This window comes from Syngnathus typhle, linkage group LG14, assembly GCF_033458585.1.
Source record: "Syngnathus typhle isolate RoL2023-S1 ecotype Sweden linkage group LG14, RoL_Styp_1.0, whole genome shotgun sequence".
NCBI classification, from domain to species: Eukaryota; Metazoa; Chordata; class Actinopteri; order Syngnathiformes; family Syngnathidae; genus Syngnathus; species Syngnathus typhle.
The window spans coordinates 1,305,452-1,325,015 of record NC_083751.1 but is presented as its reverse complement, the minus strand read 5'-3'; the positions used below and the strand labels follow the sequence as shown (position 1 = coordinate 1,325,015).

Sequence of the window (19,564 nt, the reverse complement as noted above, 5' to 3'; positions counted from 1 at the left end):
AACTATATACAAGGCAAGAATTTAATTCAAGAGCAGAGCAGAGTATACTGTATTTGATTTCTTCTAGACGGTGGCCTCGATATCCTGCGCCTCATCTCCCTCCAGGAGGCTGTAGGACGCGTGGCTCTGGAAAGGCCTCTGCAGAGGGTGAGCGAGAAGTTTGGCCATGCAATTGTGCAGCTCGATGGCGGGGCCGCTCAAGGGAACCTCGAAGCGATAGCACATGTCCTTTGAGTCCAGGTTGCAGAAAGACGTGTAGTCGTCCTGGAGATAGAAAACACAACGCTTGGGTGATATAAAGTGTCAAATTGGAGAAAGTCTCTCCACTCACCCGCCAGCTTGTATCCTCGCCGTGCTCTTCGGCACCATTGTGGAGGTAGACCACGTCAAAGAAAAAATAGGGAGATTGTAGCATTTTCTAAAGGTCACAACAAGAAAGAAATAAACGTGTTGTGGCCTCACTCAGACAGCCAGCTCTTAAAAGTCAAATTGTTGCAGTCATTACAAATGAGATACTGCCCCCCTGTGGATGCTTAACGTAAATGCAAATGGTAAACATCTCGGTGTTACTTACGCTGACCGCTTCAGAGGGGTTGAGCTGAAGCTGTCCGGCATGGCGGCTGTAAATTAGTACGGTCCGCACCACGTACGGAGGCGGCACGGTCTGAACGTTCTCCATTGACGGCAGCTCGATCTTCTGACGACTGTTCAAGCCACAAGCCTATCTTAGTGAAATCATCATGCAGATTTTTTTCCCCCCCAAGTGTTGTGATAGTGCTTACATGACACTGAGAAGATCTTCCAGGTCTGAGGAGGAGGCGTTAAGGCTAAAACTAAAAAGTGACTTATTTGAATGGCACCTGAAAGGACAGTGAATGGAAGGATACTGAAAGGCTCGCACACGTTGGTGTCCAGGTCATATAGACAGCTGCATAGTTCTCGAGGGTCTGAAGTGAAGCCTGAGAGCTGAGATTAAGTGGAACATTTTGTAATCCCCAACTACAGAGATCATTTTATCTTTTTTTTGTATAAAAAAAAGCAGCTATTTGTACAGGGGTGTGTAGACTTTATATGGAGCTTGCGTATTCTTTTTTGGTCTAATAGCTTGCTGAATTAAAAAAAAAAAAATCTACCATCTAAACCTCACCCAGACAAAAAAAAACAAAAAACATTGGAGGTTACATGAATCGCGTAAGTGTCCCTGACTCACCCAGAGAGCATCATCATTAACCACCACCAAAGCAAACTCGTGCCGCTTGTCAATCTTGTGCTTCGTTCTGACAAACATCTCGATCATCTTCTGGGAGATGTTCAGGGCGTTTGTTTTAGAGCTGGAGGGAAAGATGGAGAAAAAACAACACTATAACATTCACTGAGGTGAGGAACATTTCGATTAGAACAGGAGCATACCCATTAAAAGACTCCAGCTTGGGTAAACACATCTCTTCAGAGAGGTCCAGGCAGATGATCTGTAGGGAGGACAACAACAACGCATAATTATTTGAAATATTGAACAATCTGTCCAACAAGAAATTCTATATCAATATTACTCCTCCTCAACCAATTTAAAATTTCCCAACATTTGTCAACCCTTAAGGTGACCCTACCACTTTCTCTGGACAGTTGACACGAGGAACTCGGATTTGGTATTCTGCTGGTGGGGGGACAGCGGTTGTCATTGTGGGCTGTTGTGGAGTGGCCTTGGGCCGATCCTTGCACGCAGCTCCCAAAGCATGTTGGACGGAGGTGGCGGCGGCAACAGGGGTGACGGTCTGAGCCACAGCCGTGGAGATGATCGTAGTGGTGGAAGTCGGAGGAGTGTCGCTGGTCGAGGCCTCGCCCTCCCCTTCGACACGACTCCCCACGGCAGGTTGCGCTAAAGTGGGATTCCCTCCTCCTCCGAGGCTACCTGTGCTGCTCCGACGGTCTTCCGCACCTTCGGGGTTGGAGCGGGTTCGTGGTCTCAGCTCCACCAGACGCTGCTCACCATCCGCAGGGCCAGGCTCGGGCGTCTCCATGGATACACCGGCTGCTGAGTTCAGTACAAGACTTTAGTGGGATGGCAGATGATAGTTGAACCATCTGCCTATTTGCTACAGTGCTTGTCCTCATCAATAATCAGCATGTTGTTGAATCATATCACTGTTGCTATTTCGTGGACTGCTGTAGTGTGAAATACGTGGTAGCAACAAAAAAATAATATATCAAATTCATTTCATGATATTTTTTGGATGACAGCGCATTAGCAAAAATGAGCAGTTAGCATTAGCTAGGCTCAATGGGAATTTTAAAGAGCAACCTACTCCGTGCGAAAATGAGTAGGATTCAAGTAAGGAGTAGACCTACCAAATGAATGGCTTTGTTAGTTCTCAGACTCAAATACCTTAAAACTCATTGAAAGTAGACCAATGTATAGCCAAGCGGCTAGCGTTTGTTTTGAACTTACGTACCGGAAATAACAAAGGCGACTGCTGGGCATTGTGGGTAATGTAGTTTAGTACAAATAAGACACGCGCCGCCTCCTCTACAAAACAAAACAAAATAAAACAAAACAACCCAAAATAAATGTATACGTATATGCATTACCACATGAATGTCTAATGGTCTATTTACGAATAAATTTCTTACTAATCTGACGCGTGCACGCGCACACGCACGCGCACGTTTCCTAAAACATGAACAACAATAATTCAGAACTATAATAAAGCCTGACTTAATATGCACACCTCCTGCGTTCACACCAATTTTCATAGCCTGCTATTTTAAAAGCATGAAATGTAAGACTGGACAAAACAGGAAGGGCCACAAAGTGACGAGGAATGGGTGGGGATGACTTTCCACTTACTTCATCATACTAAATACTGGCTGGCAGATATGAAGAGTGTAGCTGACGTTCTAATGAACATTTAACTGCACAAAATCATATTTGGTGAGTTCTGCGGTGGGAAGAAGACATCTATCGCTGAGATTTCATTTTTGCCCCAATTGTCAAGTATGGAGGTAGGTTCAGTATTCGTTTTTAAAATGTGACGTGGTATGTTGTTAAATGACGTAATATGTTTTAGCAGCTATGGAAACGTTGTAATACTGTTCATACACTGAGAAAACATCATTCACTGTAGAAGAAAGTATGAAAGACTGCCGCAATAAACCGAGTAAATCCTATATCCAAGTTATGCTATTACAGTATGATTATTGCAGCAGAAAAATTGCACTTGATATTTCATTTTCACACTCTTATAATGTACACCAACATGAATACACTCCATTTAGTCTGCATGCAAACATGTTAGGTCTTGGAATTCCATCCAGTGGATATTTGGGATAGTCACGCAGAACAGGAATGCATCCCTATTGTTCTCTGTCTGGATGTATTTGTTTGGAGGAATTCAAATATGTCACCAGAAGTTTCTGCAAAATTACATATTCCTTTTACCCAACACATTCATTAGTAAGACATTTGAGCCTAACTGTTGCTAGAATACTGTACTTGTACTAGATGGACAACAGGATTGTCGATGATTTTCGTGTTGTTTGATGCAAAATTATTTGTACAGGCAGGAAGTTTCATACAGGATGTTTTAGTTTCCCCCCCTTTCCGCAGCGCAAAACAATAGGTGCCAAAAACCCATCTATTTTGCGAGCACATCAGATTTCATCTCAAAAAGTCATTAAAAGCCTTTTAAATGAGTCATTCCTTACTAATAAAGTTAGTTGTCTGTACCTTGTAACTTTGCATTTCCAACATTAACGTATTAAAAAGTCAAGCACATGCTTTTGCAGCGCTATCGCTTGGTCCGATGTAACAGCTTGGATACGGCGTCTGGCAGCGGCAAGGAGCCGAGGATGCCTTTGGACCACAGGGGCCTTTACCCTGAGCTGGAGCCTTCACCGGCAGAACTGGCTCAATGTGAAGCTGAAGTGGGCACGCTGCTCAGCATCATCGCTGAAGTCAACAAAAAGATGGGCTCGCTCAAGGCACCCAGGTACTGCAATTGCCACATTTGCTAATCGAGACGCCAAACTGCGGCTGGGTTCTGGTTCTTGGACATCTCTGATACTAGCGCTCTTGTTTTCTGCAGTGAACCAGATGATCTGAGACCACCAACACCATCCAGTCCTCTGTTTCCTGACCTGCTTTCACACAGACTAGTGAGAAGCATTCCAGAGAATATCACCACGTCCGATGTCAAATGTAGACCTTCACTGCCTTATCGAGGTTTCACTTATTTATTTAAATACATTTAAATACAAAATTAAAGAAAAATAAATGTATTCATTCTTGTCTTGTACAAAAGTAACGTTATTTTTTGGAATAAATTCTGACAATAATGTGAAATATTAATTTGGCATAAAAAAATGGACTAATCACAATTTCACACTAATTCCTCTAGGGGGCAGTAGTATCATGTGGGCAGAACTGAAAGGTGCACTGACTGCTGTGGAGGACTCGATCAACTACAGACGGTCCTGGGCGGCCCCCATCACATCCTCTGAGCGAGAAAAACCCAAAGAGCATCTAAGAGCAGCTCAGGATAGCTGGGCCAAGGCCACAAAGGTGCTGCGGACACAGCAACAAATGCTAATCATCATGTGCACTCATCCATCGGCAATTTGGGTCTTCTGGCCCCTGCAGATTTTGGAAGAGATGGAAAAGGAATTTGGGATTGCTTGCCCATCGGATGTGGGTAGGGAAACATTCCAGGAGGTAGTCATGGAAAAGCAGGCTCCAATGGCGGAACTGCAGAGAGCACACAGCATCAACCAGGTGGAGGAGGAGGAGAGCAAGGTTGTTGTTTTTGTCATTTGTTTTCCCAGGAGTCGCAAAAATCGTATTTTTTACGTGCCGACTCATTTTGTTGTGGACATATGAAAGTTCTTCTGTCTTCTACTAGGTTGGTCAGCAGAGGGCCTGGAGGTCAGCCATTTGCTCTCCTCCCTACAAATCTTCAGGCAGCGCAGACCGGATGTCCTCCTCCTTTCCAGGTTCTCCTTTACTCCTCAGGAGAACTGCAGGAGGCTCGTTATCTTCAGGAGGTGACAGCTCCCCACGGAGCTTCGTCACCTCAGGAAGTCCTTGTTCAAGCCCCAACGGCCTGGAGACTGAGATGGAACGCTTGAATAGGTTGCTTTTATTTGGCTTCTTCCCGCCACTGCTGGCGTCTTGACACCAAATGTGTCCAAACGTCACATTTCTGCTCTTCTCCAGGTACATTGAGAAGCTGAAGACCAAGAATGAGCGTCTGACTGTTGCTTTGGAGCGAAGGAGGTCAGAGTGCGAGCAGATCGGTATTACGTTAAAGAGGCTGGAGGCCGAGTGCTCGACCGCGCACTTGGCTCTCCGATACTGGTAGGCAAATAAAATACGCTCGGTCAGCATCGTAGCATCATATCAGAATTTTGCTGTGGTTTGTTGCTTTTCTCAGTGAGGAGTGCGAAGAGGCCTACGGCCAACTTTTGTCGCTTTACGACGAGAGGCAACAATGCTTGACCAACGGAGCAGGTGATTGATTAACACTTTGTGCACGACTTGTGTGGAGAAAACTAACTATCCTCAGCAGGGGTCAATAACGACCAGCAGACTATGGGCAGTCCCAGGAAAAGGTCAAGTGACAGCGAGGAGCTGTCCACCGCCTTCACTGATGTCACCAAGGAGATGGAAAGACACCAAACGCAGAGGTGATGTTTCAAAGCAATCCAAACCAATATTAGCAATTGCAATTTACAATTTGTAATTCCAGAACGCCCGAAGCGATTGATCGAGAGGTTGCGCTCCGTCAGCTGATTGAGCGGCTAAAAAGAGAGCGGGCGGCCATTTGCCTCCCGAAGCCACGGCTAGAAAAAGAGTCTGCCGTGAGCGTGGGACATTTCTCCAAAGATAACAAGCCGGTGGAAAGCAAGAGAGATAAAACATGTCTGTTCCATGAGATGATCACAGCCAGGGTAAGAGGCAATGACATCATCAGATGCATTTTAGTGCTCAGCAAAATGCTTCTACCCTAAATTGGCTTTTTGCTTCAGGAGGAGATGTCAGATCTCCGTGCTCTGATCCGTCTGAAGGAGAAAGAGCTGAGGTGTCTGGAGTGGAGCGTGGTGGCCCAAAAAGCATGTGGAGCACGTGTTCCCCAAGGCCCCCGAGAAAAGCCGGAGGAGTGGAAGACTGAACAACAGGTAGGTGGAGTGAACCAACGACAGCACACCCAGAGTCAAGGTGAAGCGTACAAGAGGGACGTTGGTCTTTTGTGACAGAACCCGAATCAAATCTGGGTGTCCCACCCGGGAAATCATACATCTAGCTACCAAAGCAGACAATCCAATCCCTCCAGGCCGAGAAGGTTATTTTGGTCAAACAAGGTCTTTAGATTAGAGCTGCTCTCCACACCTCTGCCATTGTCAAAAAAGGACAAGGACATGGCAGAGTAGATCGTGACGGACAAAAGTTTTAGGACGCAGATTTAGATGATTACAAGTTAGCGCCTCAATTGAATTTTGGATGATTAAAAAGTACATTCTTTATATTTCCCTTTTCAGAGACTCTGCGAGAATGCAGATAAAGTGTGTAGTGATGCTGATGTATCTGGGCTCAGGTCCAGGCCCATATTGAAGGAACTGCAAGTGCTACTTCAGAGGTGAGCAAAAACAATAGCTGCCAATCAAGACTGGAAATGAAGCTCTGCACTTCATCTTCTCTTTGGCTTTTAGGGAACAAGCCCTGAAGAAGAGATTGGCCTTTGTTTATGACTCATTGAATGCCTCGCTCCCCGAAAGCGCCTCCAACAGCGATGAGCACGTGGCACGGATTGCGCAAGCTCACAGGTACCCTGTTTGTCTCCATTCCTGACCTTCACAAGTGATGCGTTAAAACAACATCGTCATCATTCCAGTAAGGCCTTGAGCTCGTACAGACACATTCGCAGAAGATACAGGGAGCAAGTTTGGAAGCTGGAGCAGAAACTAGCAGCCATGATGGAAAGTCAGCACGCGCACAAGCAAACGTCCAAGGCAGCGGGAGAAGATTCAGAATGGAGGAGGGAAGAAACTGTTCTGTGATTCCAGAACGTGTCTGTCATTCAATGTTGTTTCCTTCAAGTTTGATTAGGTCTTATTAAAAATATTTCAAACAAACTCCTGCATTGACCAGTCTTAATGTCGGGTGTTTTGTACAAAAGTGACAAGAACCGGTTTTAAGTTAAAAAATTCATTAAATTAGGAAAATATTTAAATATATTAAATATAATTATACATTTTAAATGTTACAAAATTTGAATAATAAATCAATAAAAATAGCTTTCCTTTTGGCTCTCTATTATTACTCCTTTCTGTCCTCGTTCCCACATTCAATCCCGCGAGTCATCTCTCAATCATCCCCCCCCGTGCCCCGCCCCACCCAAAAAGGTCAACCGCAGCTGTGGACCACGGTCATGAGGTTAAGGCAAAGGTTGAATGTCACGCCCACGGGGTCACAGCGATGCCTGGCTGTTGTGTTGCGCCTTGAATTGAGGCTTGACAGTGGCAGACGAGCTGGCGAGTCCCTGGCGCCCTGACTCTTGGCCGGCCCGCCGTTTCCCGGGCAAAGGTCGCCGTAAAGGCCTCGACTTTCCCGCTCCCCCCACACGTCCGGGTCGCAGTCACTATTGTTATAATAGCTGCCATTAGAGCAGATGATCTCTTCCCGTTTTCCAAGCGGCATGTCCAACGTTTGAGTTCATCAAAGGTTTCTTTTTTTTAGATGACGCCACGGTCGTAACCTCCGCTTGACTCTTCTGGTATCAAAGACAGAGCATTGTGTGGAAACAATGGCTTGACCTTTTATCATGAGCGGATAGATGGTAAATTCATCCATACTGGTGTCACAGTAACTCATTCTCTCCAGTTTTGGAGAAATCAGCTGCGGTCAGACCAGCGGAGCAGTTGAACTGGTTTGGAAGGAGCTAAAGCAAGACAAAATGGAGCTTGGCTTCATGATGATTTGATGTGTGTCTTTGCCAAATCATGAAAATAAATGTCAATCTGTTTTTTTTTTATATCGAAAACAACAACACTATGACCTCAAACTTTGTGTTTGTAGAGCTTACAATGCTGGAACCTTGCGTGTAATTTATTCAGAGCTGACTGAGTGTTGCTCCAAAACGGTGTGTAAATTTAGTTGTGGCAGCCATTTCTTCACATGCACTAGTCCCACAGGTCACTGTGACTTTAGCTGACGGCGTTATCTGGACACTTGAGTACTCTGTACACTTAGCTTTCCCTCTCTGGCTCTCACTCGTGTTTACTTTGTCCCAACAACTTTCACCAGATGAGGGAGCAGGTCTTCGTTGTTGCGTCACGTCAGATTAGAATTTATGTTTTATGATTTTAACAGACCTGAAAATGTTATTATATGATTTTTAATTCTTCATCGGCATCACAGTCTCGAAAGACCATAGATTTCTTGTATCTGGAGGTTAGATGTTCTTTGAGTATTAGCAGTATTAATTAATTATAGTGCCCAGTGGGCCACTTTTGGTAAGCAGAACTGGCGCAGAATATATATATATATATATATAGATAATTTTATTATTATTGTCAGTAATAATGCTGACAGTAATAATAATACTTATTACGCTTTAAATGCATTCCTAAACATATTATTGTGTTGCGAAATCACTACATGCGGTCTTAACCTTCCCTCAAACTGTACGGCAGCAATTTATTCCGGTTGCAGATTTTCAGCGCCTGGGATTTATACCCAACGACAGAGGCTGTCACTCAACGTTACGTGGTTTGCCGTCTCACTCTCCAACGCACGCAAGGGTGCGGTGACTCAGAGGTTTTAGGTCAATTCATTTACTCGGCGTCCTTTCCTCATTTTAATATGCTGTAATCTGCGTAGAGGGATCACAGGTGGTGGCCTCATCCTTTCTCCTTCCTCTAAAAGCCATGAGCTCACCTGTCACAGCTCTGTAGTCACTTCTTCTCCACTGATCTCCACTGAGCTGATACCTGCAAGCCAATGGAGAGGTCAGTGAGGTGATGAAGAGCAGGGCAAAGCATTTCAACTCAATCTCAAATATGCTTTAACATTGGTTCGGCCACATTAATGCGACAGGCACGGACGGGCTGCTGACAATATTTGTCCCGAGTAAATAATCCTCATCTCATCCCAAGCGATTTGAAAGAATATTATGTTCAACTCAACCATACTGACGATTTTGTCAATAGCTTCTGTTGATATCAGGGCCAGAGTTTTTCATTGTAATAGTAAAACTATACATTGTCATTTTTAATTGTAATATTCCCAACTGTTTTGAGTGGTAGCATAGTGTATGTTATTATTTACAATAAATAAATTAAATTATTTATTCAGATGTACATTTTAAAAACAGTGACAAAAAAGAATGAATTGATATAGATGACATTAACGCTCAATACCAAATATTACACTAATACTCAATGCTTTTTTTTTGTGAAATGTTTTATTTTTAATTGTAATATTCCCAACTGTTTTGAGTGGTAGCATAGTGTATGTTATTATTTACAATAAATAAATTAAATTATTTATTCAGATATACATTTTAAAAACAGTGACAAAAAAAAGAATGAATTGATATAAATGACATTAAAGCTCAATACCAATTATTACACAAATACTCAATGCTTTTTTTGTGAAATGTTTTATATGAGTAAGAGGGAACAAATTTAAAACAAACATAAGATCAACAGACAACATAAGCTAACTGGGTTACTTGGCAGCTTGCGGTCGGCCGTTAGACTACTGCACTAAAGTGTTTACGGAAGAAAGACAGCAAGGGGCGGGGCTTCCCACTAATCCTGTTTGAGCATTCGAGTCATCTTCACTGAGCAGATTAAGTTCATAGTATAGCCCTAAGAGCCTTTATTTGACCTCTATAGCCAGCGTCTAGGACACACTGACAGAGCAGCTTGGACAAAGATTTACAAAAGTCAAAATGTTGTGGCTGCTCTGAGTTGTTAAGACAATGCCCTGCTGCCAAAAAAAAGATTTCTTCGATATACTCGCAAAAACAAGTCGAGCACTAAATGAACCGTCAACGATTCTTTTGAAGAGAAATCAATCACTGTTGTTTGTGTGCTTTTCATTTGAGACGATCACTCTTTCCTATTTTTTTTTTTACAATCCCCATCTTTTTCTCTGATGGAGGAGTACTATTCTGCAACGCCTGCCATCTAGTGGTGAACTACGTCATTACAACTTCAAACAAATCTTTACAATGGTCCCAAAATAATCCACTCGCTCCTCCGGGCTACCACTTGCTCATCTTGGGGCGGTGCATCGCCACCAAAGACACAATTTGCTGACAAAACAAATCCATCCAATTGGGTCAAACCACGCACAATGACTTGATACCTTGTTCACAGCCGTTGCAAGACAGCTCATTTGAATGACAAGGGCACGCACCAAATGGCAACTTTCCCACCATCTCTTGCAAGCACGCTATTGATCGGATGCCGTGTGTTGCTCGCTCCGCGCTCACACGAGCAGATGTTTTCCTTTAGCAGGTTCTTTTGCCCTGTTTATTCTCAATTGCTCTGTCACTCGCTCCAGGTCAAAGGCCTCTTTTGGGGTGGGGTGGGGGGGGGGGGGCAGAGAGAGAGAGCGAGCGAGCGACAGAGAGAGAGAGGTTGCTCTTTGGGCTAATGAGGAAGGAACAGGGTGTCATGTGCTTTTCCTCGCACACTTAAAATGTTATAGGTCAAACTCTTCCAACAGATAGTCGTACTCGTATCCATGAATACACAAAATGACAACCGCTCAAATGATTATACTACGTTACTTTTTAATCAATTCAAAGGTGACTTTAGAAGAGTGTATAGACAATTAGATGTTGATGACAGGCTATTCGGCCTCAGCTCCAGCCCAAAACAAAAGAACACGCGCTTCCTGGCTCACTGCTTCATTGCCACATGTTGACCTCTGCTCTCCTAACCTTGCTCACCCGAGGGTTCGAACATACACACGCATGCAAAGCTAGCATGTGCAAATGTTTTCAGACTCATCAAAGGCGCTTTTGTGTTCTGTTGTCGAGATAATTCAAGTGACCGCAATGGAGCATGTCCGACTACCCGCAGGCTTTGGACTGGTTAACCCTGAACAGTATATATCGATAATATAAAACCAGTGTGTGTGTGTGTGTTTGTGTTGTGCAGAACTCAGGTAAGTGTTGCCTGCTGCCATTTTGTGGACTCCTGACTGTGTTAAGAATGCGCCGCCGCCGCTAAAGTGGACTTCACGCTGAGAGCAGCTGCATTCTTGACCCCGCGGTTCAAAGAGCACACACCAAATGCCATTCTTGCCTCCACTGCATTATCCATTATCCAACCAACAGTAAAAAGTTAATACTAACTTTTTGTGTGTAATCTTACATGACACAACTGGACAACACCAACATGACTCCAATGGTCCAACAATCAAGCAAAATGTCATCATTTTGCCTCCCTAATGATCAAAGTCAACAGAGGCCAGATTCTGGGACGTCGTTGAAAGATTATCCTCGGTGATTATCCTGTGGTGTGTAATGTGTTAAGAGTGATTACTCCTCCCTAATCTGCTTGGAAAACAGTTGGGGGCAAGCAAATACAAATGTTAAACTTTTCCATTGGCAAACGTGCAATCAACACCGTGTCCATTTGCCGAGCACAAATAGAGAAGCGACCGGTTGTGTTTTGTTTTGTCTTTTGAGTTATGCTTGTATTATTGCCAGTTTGTGATGTCTTCTGTTATCTTGTTACTTTATTGTATTTGTGCTTTGTTAAAGCGAAAACTTTTGTGTATCTCAGGGCGTCCACAAAACACACCAGAATTTTATTTTAGAGAAAATGCTGATAAAAATTCTTTAAAAATTAAATGTCTAAAAATGTTGAAAAAAAACCCCCCAAAAATCATTTATCTGGCCTGTCCCGAGTGGCTCCAGGCATATTTCAGGGGGGGGCAGTGCCCCTTCAGTCCCCCACCTAGCTCCGCCAGTGGATACGCTCAATATGTACACGGTCGGTTACACTTCACATTGTGAGTGATTTTTAAAATCAGTAGGAGGAGCCGAACAGCCATTTAAGTGAATAAATATGATTCCGTGGTTGAATCTTTTTGCATTGTGTGTGTACAGTCCAGCATGCCTGATAGAGAGCCGCTTAAAAGACAGCACTAATTCAGTTTGCAGCTTAGCTCGGCCCCTGATACACCAAACAAAAGGGCTAGCCATGCACAATGAGTCTGGCTGTGACAGATGTAGGTTAAAGTTACCTTATGTTCTCCGTCCAAGTGCACCGTGTTGTGACAGCTTTACTTTTGATGGGAGTTGCTCCTCTTAGGCAAAGACGATGGCGAGGAAGGGAAAACCTTTTCTCCGTTCCGGTGACATTCCTGCACAAGCATGTGATGAGAAAACCTTCTTGAAGCAGTCATAAATATTTCAGCTTTTTTTTTTTTTTTTTTAAGGGGAGGGGTCAGTCGGTTAGCCTGGTAGCGTTGTTGGGCCAGGGTGGGACCCATTAAATTTAACAATGTTGCCAACCTTGACCATGACTTGGATGAGATGTGAAGAAATTGATTTTAGAAAGCACATTGGTAATATTTATTGATATTGAGACGGTAAGTTGAAAATAACTCAGGCTAACGATTTGCAACTTGATTCCCCTCATTTGACTCTTGACATGAAAGATGCCCCCCCAAAAAATTCTGAACTACCGCCAAGATGACAAATATTTTTATGAAATGACTACTTTCCTCTCTTAAGTCACCTAATATTTGTATTATTTCTGACCTATTTCTTTCTTAAAGTAATGATTTATGTGATAACGCACGTGACCAGGGGGTGTGTGTGTCTTCCAGCCCCCTCGTCGTACGAGTGAGTGTGAGGAGCAGGTGTGAAAAGGGGCCGCGGCCTTATCATATAACCTTTTCACAAGTCGCACTACAACAACAACAACCGGCCCTCCCTGATATTATTGGGTCAACAATGTCGCAGGAAGTTGGGAGGATTAGAGTGGAGTGGGGAACATGAGTAAGGGGAACGTACGCTCCATGTGACATTCGCCCGCCCCCTCCTCTTTGTCTTGTGGCAGTGTTGGGGTTAACTCCTCCTGCTCTCTCCGTGGCCCGAGGTCAGTGGGGAAACAGGCAGCCAGTCAGGCAGGCATTCTTTGGCTATGACTATGTGTGTGCGCCGCCGTGGCCCACTCTGTGCTCTTTGACTCTGTTGGCCTTATAAGGCATCTGGCGTCATGGCAACGGCAGGGCTTGAATAGCAGTGTCAAATCCCTGAGCACACAGACACACGCTAACTCTCCCTAAAGGGGGAGACCGAGCCGGGAGAGGCGGAGAGAGGCTGACGTGAAGCTGAGAGGCAGCCGGGCCGGCCGGGTCCGCTTCACCCAAGACTCCGTTCCGTCCGTGATCGGCTTTTTCCTGCTTCTTGGGCTAATTTATTCCTATTGGAGGACGACGACAGAGTGCAACAGTACACCCCGACTGACTCCCTGGCAGGGAATGTGAAGAGGTTCTGGCCTCTGCTTGTAACTGCTGGATGGACAGTGACTTAACAAGGCTGAGAAGGGGGGGAAAAAAAAGCGTCTCACGGGAGGTCGACTTTGTTTTTGCCTTTTTTTTGTATTTGTCTTGTGACATTTGAGCCTTTGCAGCAGAGTTGGAGGCGCACAAAGAAAACAGAAGTCAACTTCAGAGAAAAGGACTAATGAATTGAGTTGCCGCAGAAACCACAGAGGCATTTTTCCAGGAGAAAGAGGGACTGTCTTCTTCAGACCTCTCTGGTTTGAATAGAACGCCTGAAGCCAGTGTCAGCATTTTTATGGATTTTTTTTTTTTTTTTGGTCACAAAGTTTCTGAGTGGATGAACATTTCTTCCCCCCCCACTTCATCGGTGTCACCCCTGCCTCGACAAGTCAAGAGTTGAGTCTGGACTCGAGCTGGCCCAAGATCAGCAGATAACACCCCAGCGCTGCACGGGAACCGGTTGGACGAGTTTAGAAGTTGGAGCAGAGGGCAGGGTAGTTTAACCCTGCCTCAAGGAGAGCACTGTTTTATTTTCCTCCCACTTGTCCTTTTGCAAGAAAGCAGTCACGCATAGAGACGCAGAGTGACTGTAGCGGAGTTTCTTCTTCTCCTCAGAGGGGGGAAAGAAAGTCTGAGAAGGAAAGTGGAGACCAGAATGGGAGACAAAGTGTAATTTATTGTTTCCTGGGTTTGAGGAGGCTGCACCCTTTTTTTTTTTTCCTTCTCCTGCCTGAACTCTGAACCGCTCAGTGTGTGTAAAGTTTTCTCAGGGACCATTGATTGGAGGTCAGGGCAGCATAAACAAGAGCAAAAGGCAAGAACAGAGGGAGCAGTCAGATTAAGGACCAGAGTGCACCAGGGAAGATCGCCGGGTCAATCCAAACAGACGACAAGGAGGGAAAGGTCATCGCAGAGACAACGTTTCATCCTTTTGCTACCTCGGAGATCAAACTGGAGCCAGCCCATTGGCCCTTTTGTGACTTAAAACCCGAGCGGGTCAGCGTATGATCCAAGGCGACTATGGCCATGGTAAGCGGGGGATGGGGCAACCCCAACGGGGACGCCATGGGACTGGAGGAGAAGGTATACCTGCGGCGGGAGGAGGAGGAGGCTTCGCCCCACGCCGGAAGCAGCGATGTGGACGTCGCCGATGAGGACAAGGCCTGCGTGCTGGACTGCGTGGTGTGCGGCGACAAGTCCAGCGGGAAACACTACGGCGTGTTCACGTGCGAGGGCTGCAAGAGCTTCTTCAAAAGGAGCATCCGACGTAACCTCAACTACTCCTGCAGGTAATTAGCCGGAAGCGTATTTGTCTGAGTGGAGCGTTTCTATATTTGGAAAGTTCCTGGAAATGGAAAAAAAAAAGAAGGTCAGCCATATGCTTCTGAAGGTCAACAAAGTGTTGCAAACTCATTTCTTTGCTCTTAGTTCTCCGTCATATATTCCTTTTCTGGTAATAATACGCTAACCCTGAAAGGAATGCGTCTTTTTAATCGGCATGTCATATCCAGGGCTGAAAGGAATGTTGCCGGGGCTCGTCTGCCGCACAAGGCGACACAAGGGCGTGTTGGCTTGATGATTTACAAAGGTCACGGCCTTGAAGAGCTATTCAGACACGCCAGCTCACACTTTTCTCTCATCAGAGAGGCCGTGAGAGGAGGCAGCAGGGGGGGCGGGAAGGGAAAACATGCGAACACAAAGTGCTTATTGGAAAAACATTGCGTGTTGGAAGATTTTCATCACCTTACGTTTGGGTTTGCAGATCAAACCGAGAATGCCAAATCGACCAGCACCATCGCAACCAGTGCCAGTACTGTCGACTCAAGAAATGTTTCCATGTTGGCATGCGCAAAGAAGGTGAGCTCAATACAGGTTAGCGGGTCATTCCGCACGTCACACTAAATGGCTAATTACCATGCTTTATTAGTTAGGCTGAAACCAAACTAAATCATGATTAATAGGAGACTATAAAACTGGGCTTTAAAATAGTCATGAATTTCTTACGTAAGCAAAATGATGTGCCGACGGAAGAGGAAAATGTGACTGACTTCAATCTTAGAACCTTCAAAGCCCCAGAAATGCTTCTGTGCTCTTCCCCATATTTGTGCCTCAGCAAAATCCAACTTGGAGGCCTGCAGACAACAAACAACAACAGCAAAACTAATTTATCAAATGGGGTTGCATGAACGGGGGACTGTCCCTGATGCGCGACAATTTCTGCCTGGAGTGGATTGGCCGCACGGAAGGTCTCCCCAACTTCCAGATGGCCACCACGCCGCTGGCTACAGATCCAGTAGATAGGTTTCTTTTTCTTCACCTGCTAACAATGAGAGCAAGCAGTGACATTCGCCAGTGACCCGAGCGGAATATTTATACTGTCAACTGAAGGCATGTTTTTACCGCCGTCTTGAACTCTGGCAGCTGCTGATGATCTGTGATAAGCGGGTCACCAGCCCATTTGAATAACACGGAAAGAGCGGCTGATCGGGGGAAAAAAAATCAAATATTTGAACAGGCACACAGGGGGAGGAAAAACAAACAAACACTCAAAGAAACTTAAATATTCATATCTGACAACTTAACTTTACCAATTGTTAAAGTCTATTGACGTGTGACTGGAGTTTCCAGTTCTGATCCATGGCCTCTAATGCTCACATGTAACAGAGGTTATATTAGGCCCGCTCGGTAATGACCGAGTGAGGCGGTGACGCACGCCGTAGCTGTTTCCACACTACCTGGAATTGTGGAGCTCAACTTTGGCTCAGTCAAAGTAGCATTAACTTTTGAGGTGATTATATCCCACTGCTGGATGCATTTAAAAGTGCTATATGGAGAGATTATCTCAAGCATAGCCAGCAAGTCTTGGCCGCTGTTCTTTTAGCGCTTTTATTATGGCCATGGCATATATACAGTATGACTGGAAGGTCATTCAGGAGAGTGTAAACTCCTGCCAAGGCTGAACTCTCAAGTGCTGTGGACAAAAAAAAAAGAAAGTCCATCTGGAGGGTTATCAAAAGTGGATTTTGGAAAGTCTATGTTAATGAATACATTTTTCACATCAGAATGTACAGGACATTTTTTAATAGGAAAGGTACAGCCACCATGTTTAGCAAATTCGCCCTTGTCCCCGCAGCTGTCCAGAGGGGTCGCATCCCACCTTCCCACTCAGGTATCAGTCCCAACTCCCAACGGGCCGGCGGGGCGGGAGGCGTGTTGCCCAATCACCTGGGAGCGGACTACTTCAACGGGCAGCCGGTGTCGGAGCTCATCTCCCAGCTGCTTCGGGCCGAGCCGTACCCTCACAGCCGCTACGGGACCCCGTACGGCCAGGCGCAGATGGGGGCTTCTGCGAGCGGAGCCTCCGTCATGGGCATTGACAGCATCTGCGAGCTAGCTGCCCGCCTCCTCTTCAGCACCATCGAGTGGGCCAGAAACATCCCGTACTTCCCAGAGCTGCCAGTTTCGGAGCAGGTCAGTCAAGGACGGTGAAAGCGTTGACGTTGCGCCGGCTCAGACACCCGACTTGATTCCTTCAGGTGGCGCTGCTGAGGCTGAGCTGGAGCGAACTTTTCATTCTCAACGCAGCCCAGTCTGCTTTGCCACTCCACATGGCCCCCCTGCTGGCAGCGGCCGGCTTCCACTCGTCCCCAATGTCTGCCGAGAGGGTGGTGTCCTTCATGGACCAGGTCAGGATCTTCCAGGACCAAGTGGACAAGCTCAACAGACTGCAAGTGGACACCGCTGAATACAGCTGCCTGAAAGCCATCGCTCTCTTTTCACCAGGTAAGTCATGTCACTGCATCGGAAGTGCTTTCACAGAGAAACAATCCCCAAACAAGTCTTTATACCCAATAATGCAAGGTCCTTCCTCCTCTGTCAGATGCATGCGGTCTGAATGATCCAGCCCACGTGGAGTCCCTGCAGGAGAAGGCCCAGGTGGCGTTGACCGAGTACGAGAGGTTGCAGTACCCCAACCATCCCCAGCGCTTCGGCCGCTTGCTCCTGCGCCTGCCGGCTCTCCGCGCCGTGCCAGCCAACCTCATCTCGCAGCTCTTCTTCATGCGCCTGGTGGGAAAGACCCCCATCGAGACGCTGATCCGAGACATGCAGTTGTCGGGGAGCTCCATCAGCTGGCCCTACGCCCCGGGACCGTAGCCAACGCGCTGACAGTCGACGGGAGGATGCGGAGAACTTGAAAAGGCTGGAGAAGGCCAGGTCGTTTTATTTGCAGCACTTGCGTGTTTAGGCTCTGGCCTTCATCGGCGCTCTCTTAGTCTCATTCTGGACTACAAAAATTCAAATGGAGATTTAGGCCATGAGCACATACTACCTCCCATATCATCCTTAATGTGACTGACTTTGATTCGTGTGTGAGTATGCGTGTGTGTTGTCTGCTTTAAGCCCATATGAAGCCACGGCAACAGCGCATCTACGCACATTAGCCCGTGTGGGTCTTTCTTCATGTTGTGCCGAATTCATCGGAGTTGTTACCAAATGTATTGTATCACCCAAGTCATGTTGTTGCAGTGCGTCCGTCTATGGCGAGCCGCTCGATCATTTATTCGATATCCATCCAAACGTCCATCAGCTAGTATGACAACTCTAACAAGGCAAAATTGTTTATTAGTTGGCAATTGTGTGCTACTGGTACGACTCAAGACGTCAACTTATACTAGTTAACATCTACTGTTGTACTAAAGTGTCATTCAGCTGTCAACTAGTGCACAAATTTGTCTCACTTTTAACATGTACATTTTTTAATATTCTGCCAAAGTTGCCCTAGTGGAGAAGAATTTCGAATAAATGCTCAAACAGCTTGTGTCACAATATTTGCTACATGAATATGCTCAGTTACTCTCTGAGGAAGTTGTGATTTGCTGCCCCCAAGTGGTCAAATCGCATAATATATATATTTTGCAGAGAGTGGGTTTAATATGTAGCAAATGACACACAGATGTCTTCTTAGGTTTTACAAAGTTTATCTTACGTCTAAGTCTGACATTATTACCTCATGTTATTTTCCAAGATCAAAGATTGTATAGTGAACCATTAATGCGCAAATGGTAAATTCAAAGGGATCAATGTCCATTTTCAATTGTTTTCGTGCATTGATTTCTGGAAACAATGTTGTTTGAGATGTATTTTAAGAAGGCGCCCATGAAAGGTACAACCGTTTTGTTTCGACTGTTTAAGGTTTGTTTAGATTTTGGTTAACATACTGTATGTAAATCCAATGTCGGAAAGCAAACATGGCCTTACAGAAAGTGGTAGAAAATTATTACACAAGGCACTTATGGTACTAAAATGCTCACATTTGTTAATGCCACAAACAACGACTCAAAACCTGATACATTTTTTGTGTTATTTAGCAAGTTGTAAAAAAAAAGACAACTTTCAATGACCTTGCCGAATGTTACTAAATGCAGATCAAATTAAATGTTTGACAGGCTATGCTTGCAGTACTAGAAATAAATGTATGCACATGCCAACCATTTAGGAAATTGTTTGATATACAGCATAGATGCTTGGATATTGTCTACCAATTGGCTAGCATATAGTTTGCATCAAACACAAAGTGTTCATAATCACATACAGCATTCTCAGACACTAGTGAACTAGTTACATTTTTACATATTATATTATTATGGCAATAGTTGCGGGGGTGGGGAAAAAACAACAATTTTTACTTACTGTACTTCATACTGCCACTTGAGGGCAGTAGCGATCCAGACCAAGTCTCGGCAACTTTTCTGAAACTGAGAGCTACTTGGTACTGAAGTAACAAATCGCAAACTTTTTGATTGATTAAAAGATGTCAACAGCATAAGACTTACCCATACAACCATACATACCACGTAACAAAATAAATCCTCTCACAATATTTATGAGCACGTCTTGTAAGTAAGCATTGCAGTCACGTTAAGCGGTAAGCTAATGCTAGCGAGAAGCTAACGAATGCGTTTAACACATTATTCGATGCAATTCATGTGATAAAACTGCTCAAAACACATCCGCAAGTGAAACCATAGAGCGCAC

The 19,564-nt window shown here is 45.1% G+C and overlaps 3 protein-coding genes across 7 annotated transcripts; 2 read left to right on the top strand and 1 right to left on the bottom strand.

The window, feature by feature from the left end:
* Nucleotides 1–7: 7 nt before the first annotated feature.
* babam1 (BRISC and BRCA1 A complex member 1) lies at nt 8–14,758 on the bottom strand. 4 transcript variants are annotated; one of them, XM_061297583.1, is made up of 11 exons: nt 14,618–14,758; nt 12,260–12,379; nt 8,930–8,982; nt 1,608–2,029; nt 1,411–1,469; nt 1,211–1,331; nt 888–966; nt 783–807; nt 575–704; nt 332–418; nt 8–264 (listed from the first exon to the last, which is right to left on the bottom strand). In XM_061297583.1, exons 4-11 carry the CDS (start codon nt 2,016–2,018, stop codon nt 64–66), a joined length of 1,113 nt encoding a protein of 370 aa, XP_061153567.1. In that variant the 5' UTR covers nt 2,019–2,029; nt 8,930–8,982; nt 12,260–12,379; nt 14,618–14,758; the 3' UTR covers nt 8–63. The 4 variants fall into 4 exon arrangements, with proteins under 4 accessions (XP_061153567.1, XP_061153568.1, XP_061153565.1 ...); XM_061297584.1 differs by lacking the exons at nt 8,930–8,982; nt 12,260–12,379; nt 14,618–14,758 and adding an exon at nt 2,451–2,524; XM_061297581.1 differs by lacking the exons at nt 8,930–8,982; nt 12,260–12,379; nt 14,618–14,758 and adding an exon at nt 2,347–2,488.
* On the top strand, nt 2,721–7,126 carry ushbp1 (Usher syndrome 1C binding protein 1). Its single transcript, XM_061297566.1, has 14 exons — nt 2,721–3,000; nt 3,784–3,986; nt 4,083–4,219; nt 4,395–4,558; nt 4,637–4,789; nt 4,896–5,125; nt 5,210–5,350; nt 5,427–5,503; nt 5,562–5,679; nt 5,742–5,943; nt 6,022–6,171; nt 6,532–6,629; nt 6,703–6,816; nt 6,885–7,126. Exons 1-14 carry the CDS (start codon nt 2,995–2,997, stop codon nt 7,048–7,050), a joined length of 1,959 nt encoding a protein of 652 aa, XP_061153550.1. The 5' UTR covers nt 2,721–2,994; the 3' UTR covers nt 7,051–7,126.
* On the top strand, nt 13,174–19,020 carry nr2f6b (nuclear receptor subfamily 2, group F, member 6b). Of its 2 annotated transcripts, XM_061297574.1 has the most exons (6): nt 13,174–14,817; nt 15,291–15,385; nt 15,642–15,821; nt 16,662–16,999; nt 17,065–17,311; nt 17,409–19,020. In XM_061297574.1, exons 1-6 carry the CDS (start codon nt 14,549–14,551, stop codon nt 17,681–17,683), a joined length of 1,404 nt encoding a protein of 467 aa, XP_061153558.1. In that variant the 5' UTR covers nt 13,174–14,548; the 3' UTR covers nt 17,684–19,020. The 2 variants fall into 2 exon arrangements, with proteins under 2 accessions (XP_061153558.1, XP_061153559.1); XM_061297575.1 differs by lacking the exon at nt 15,642–15,821 and having other exon boundaries at nt 13,184–14,817.
* Nucleotides 19,021–19,564: the final 544 nt, after the last annotated feature.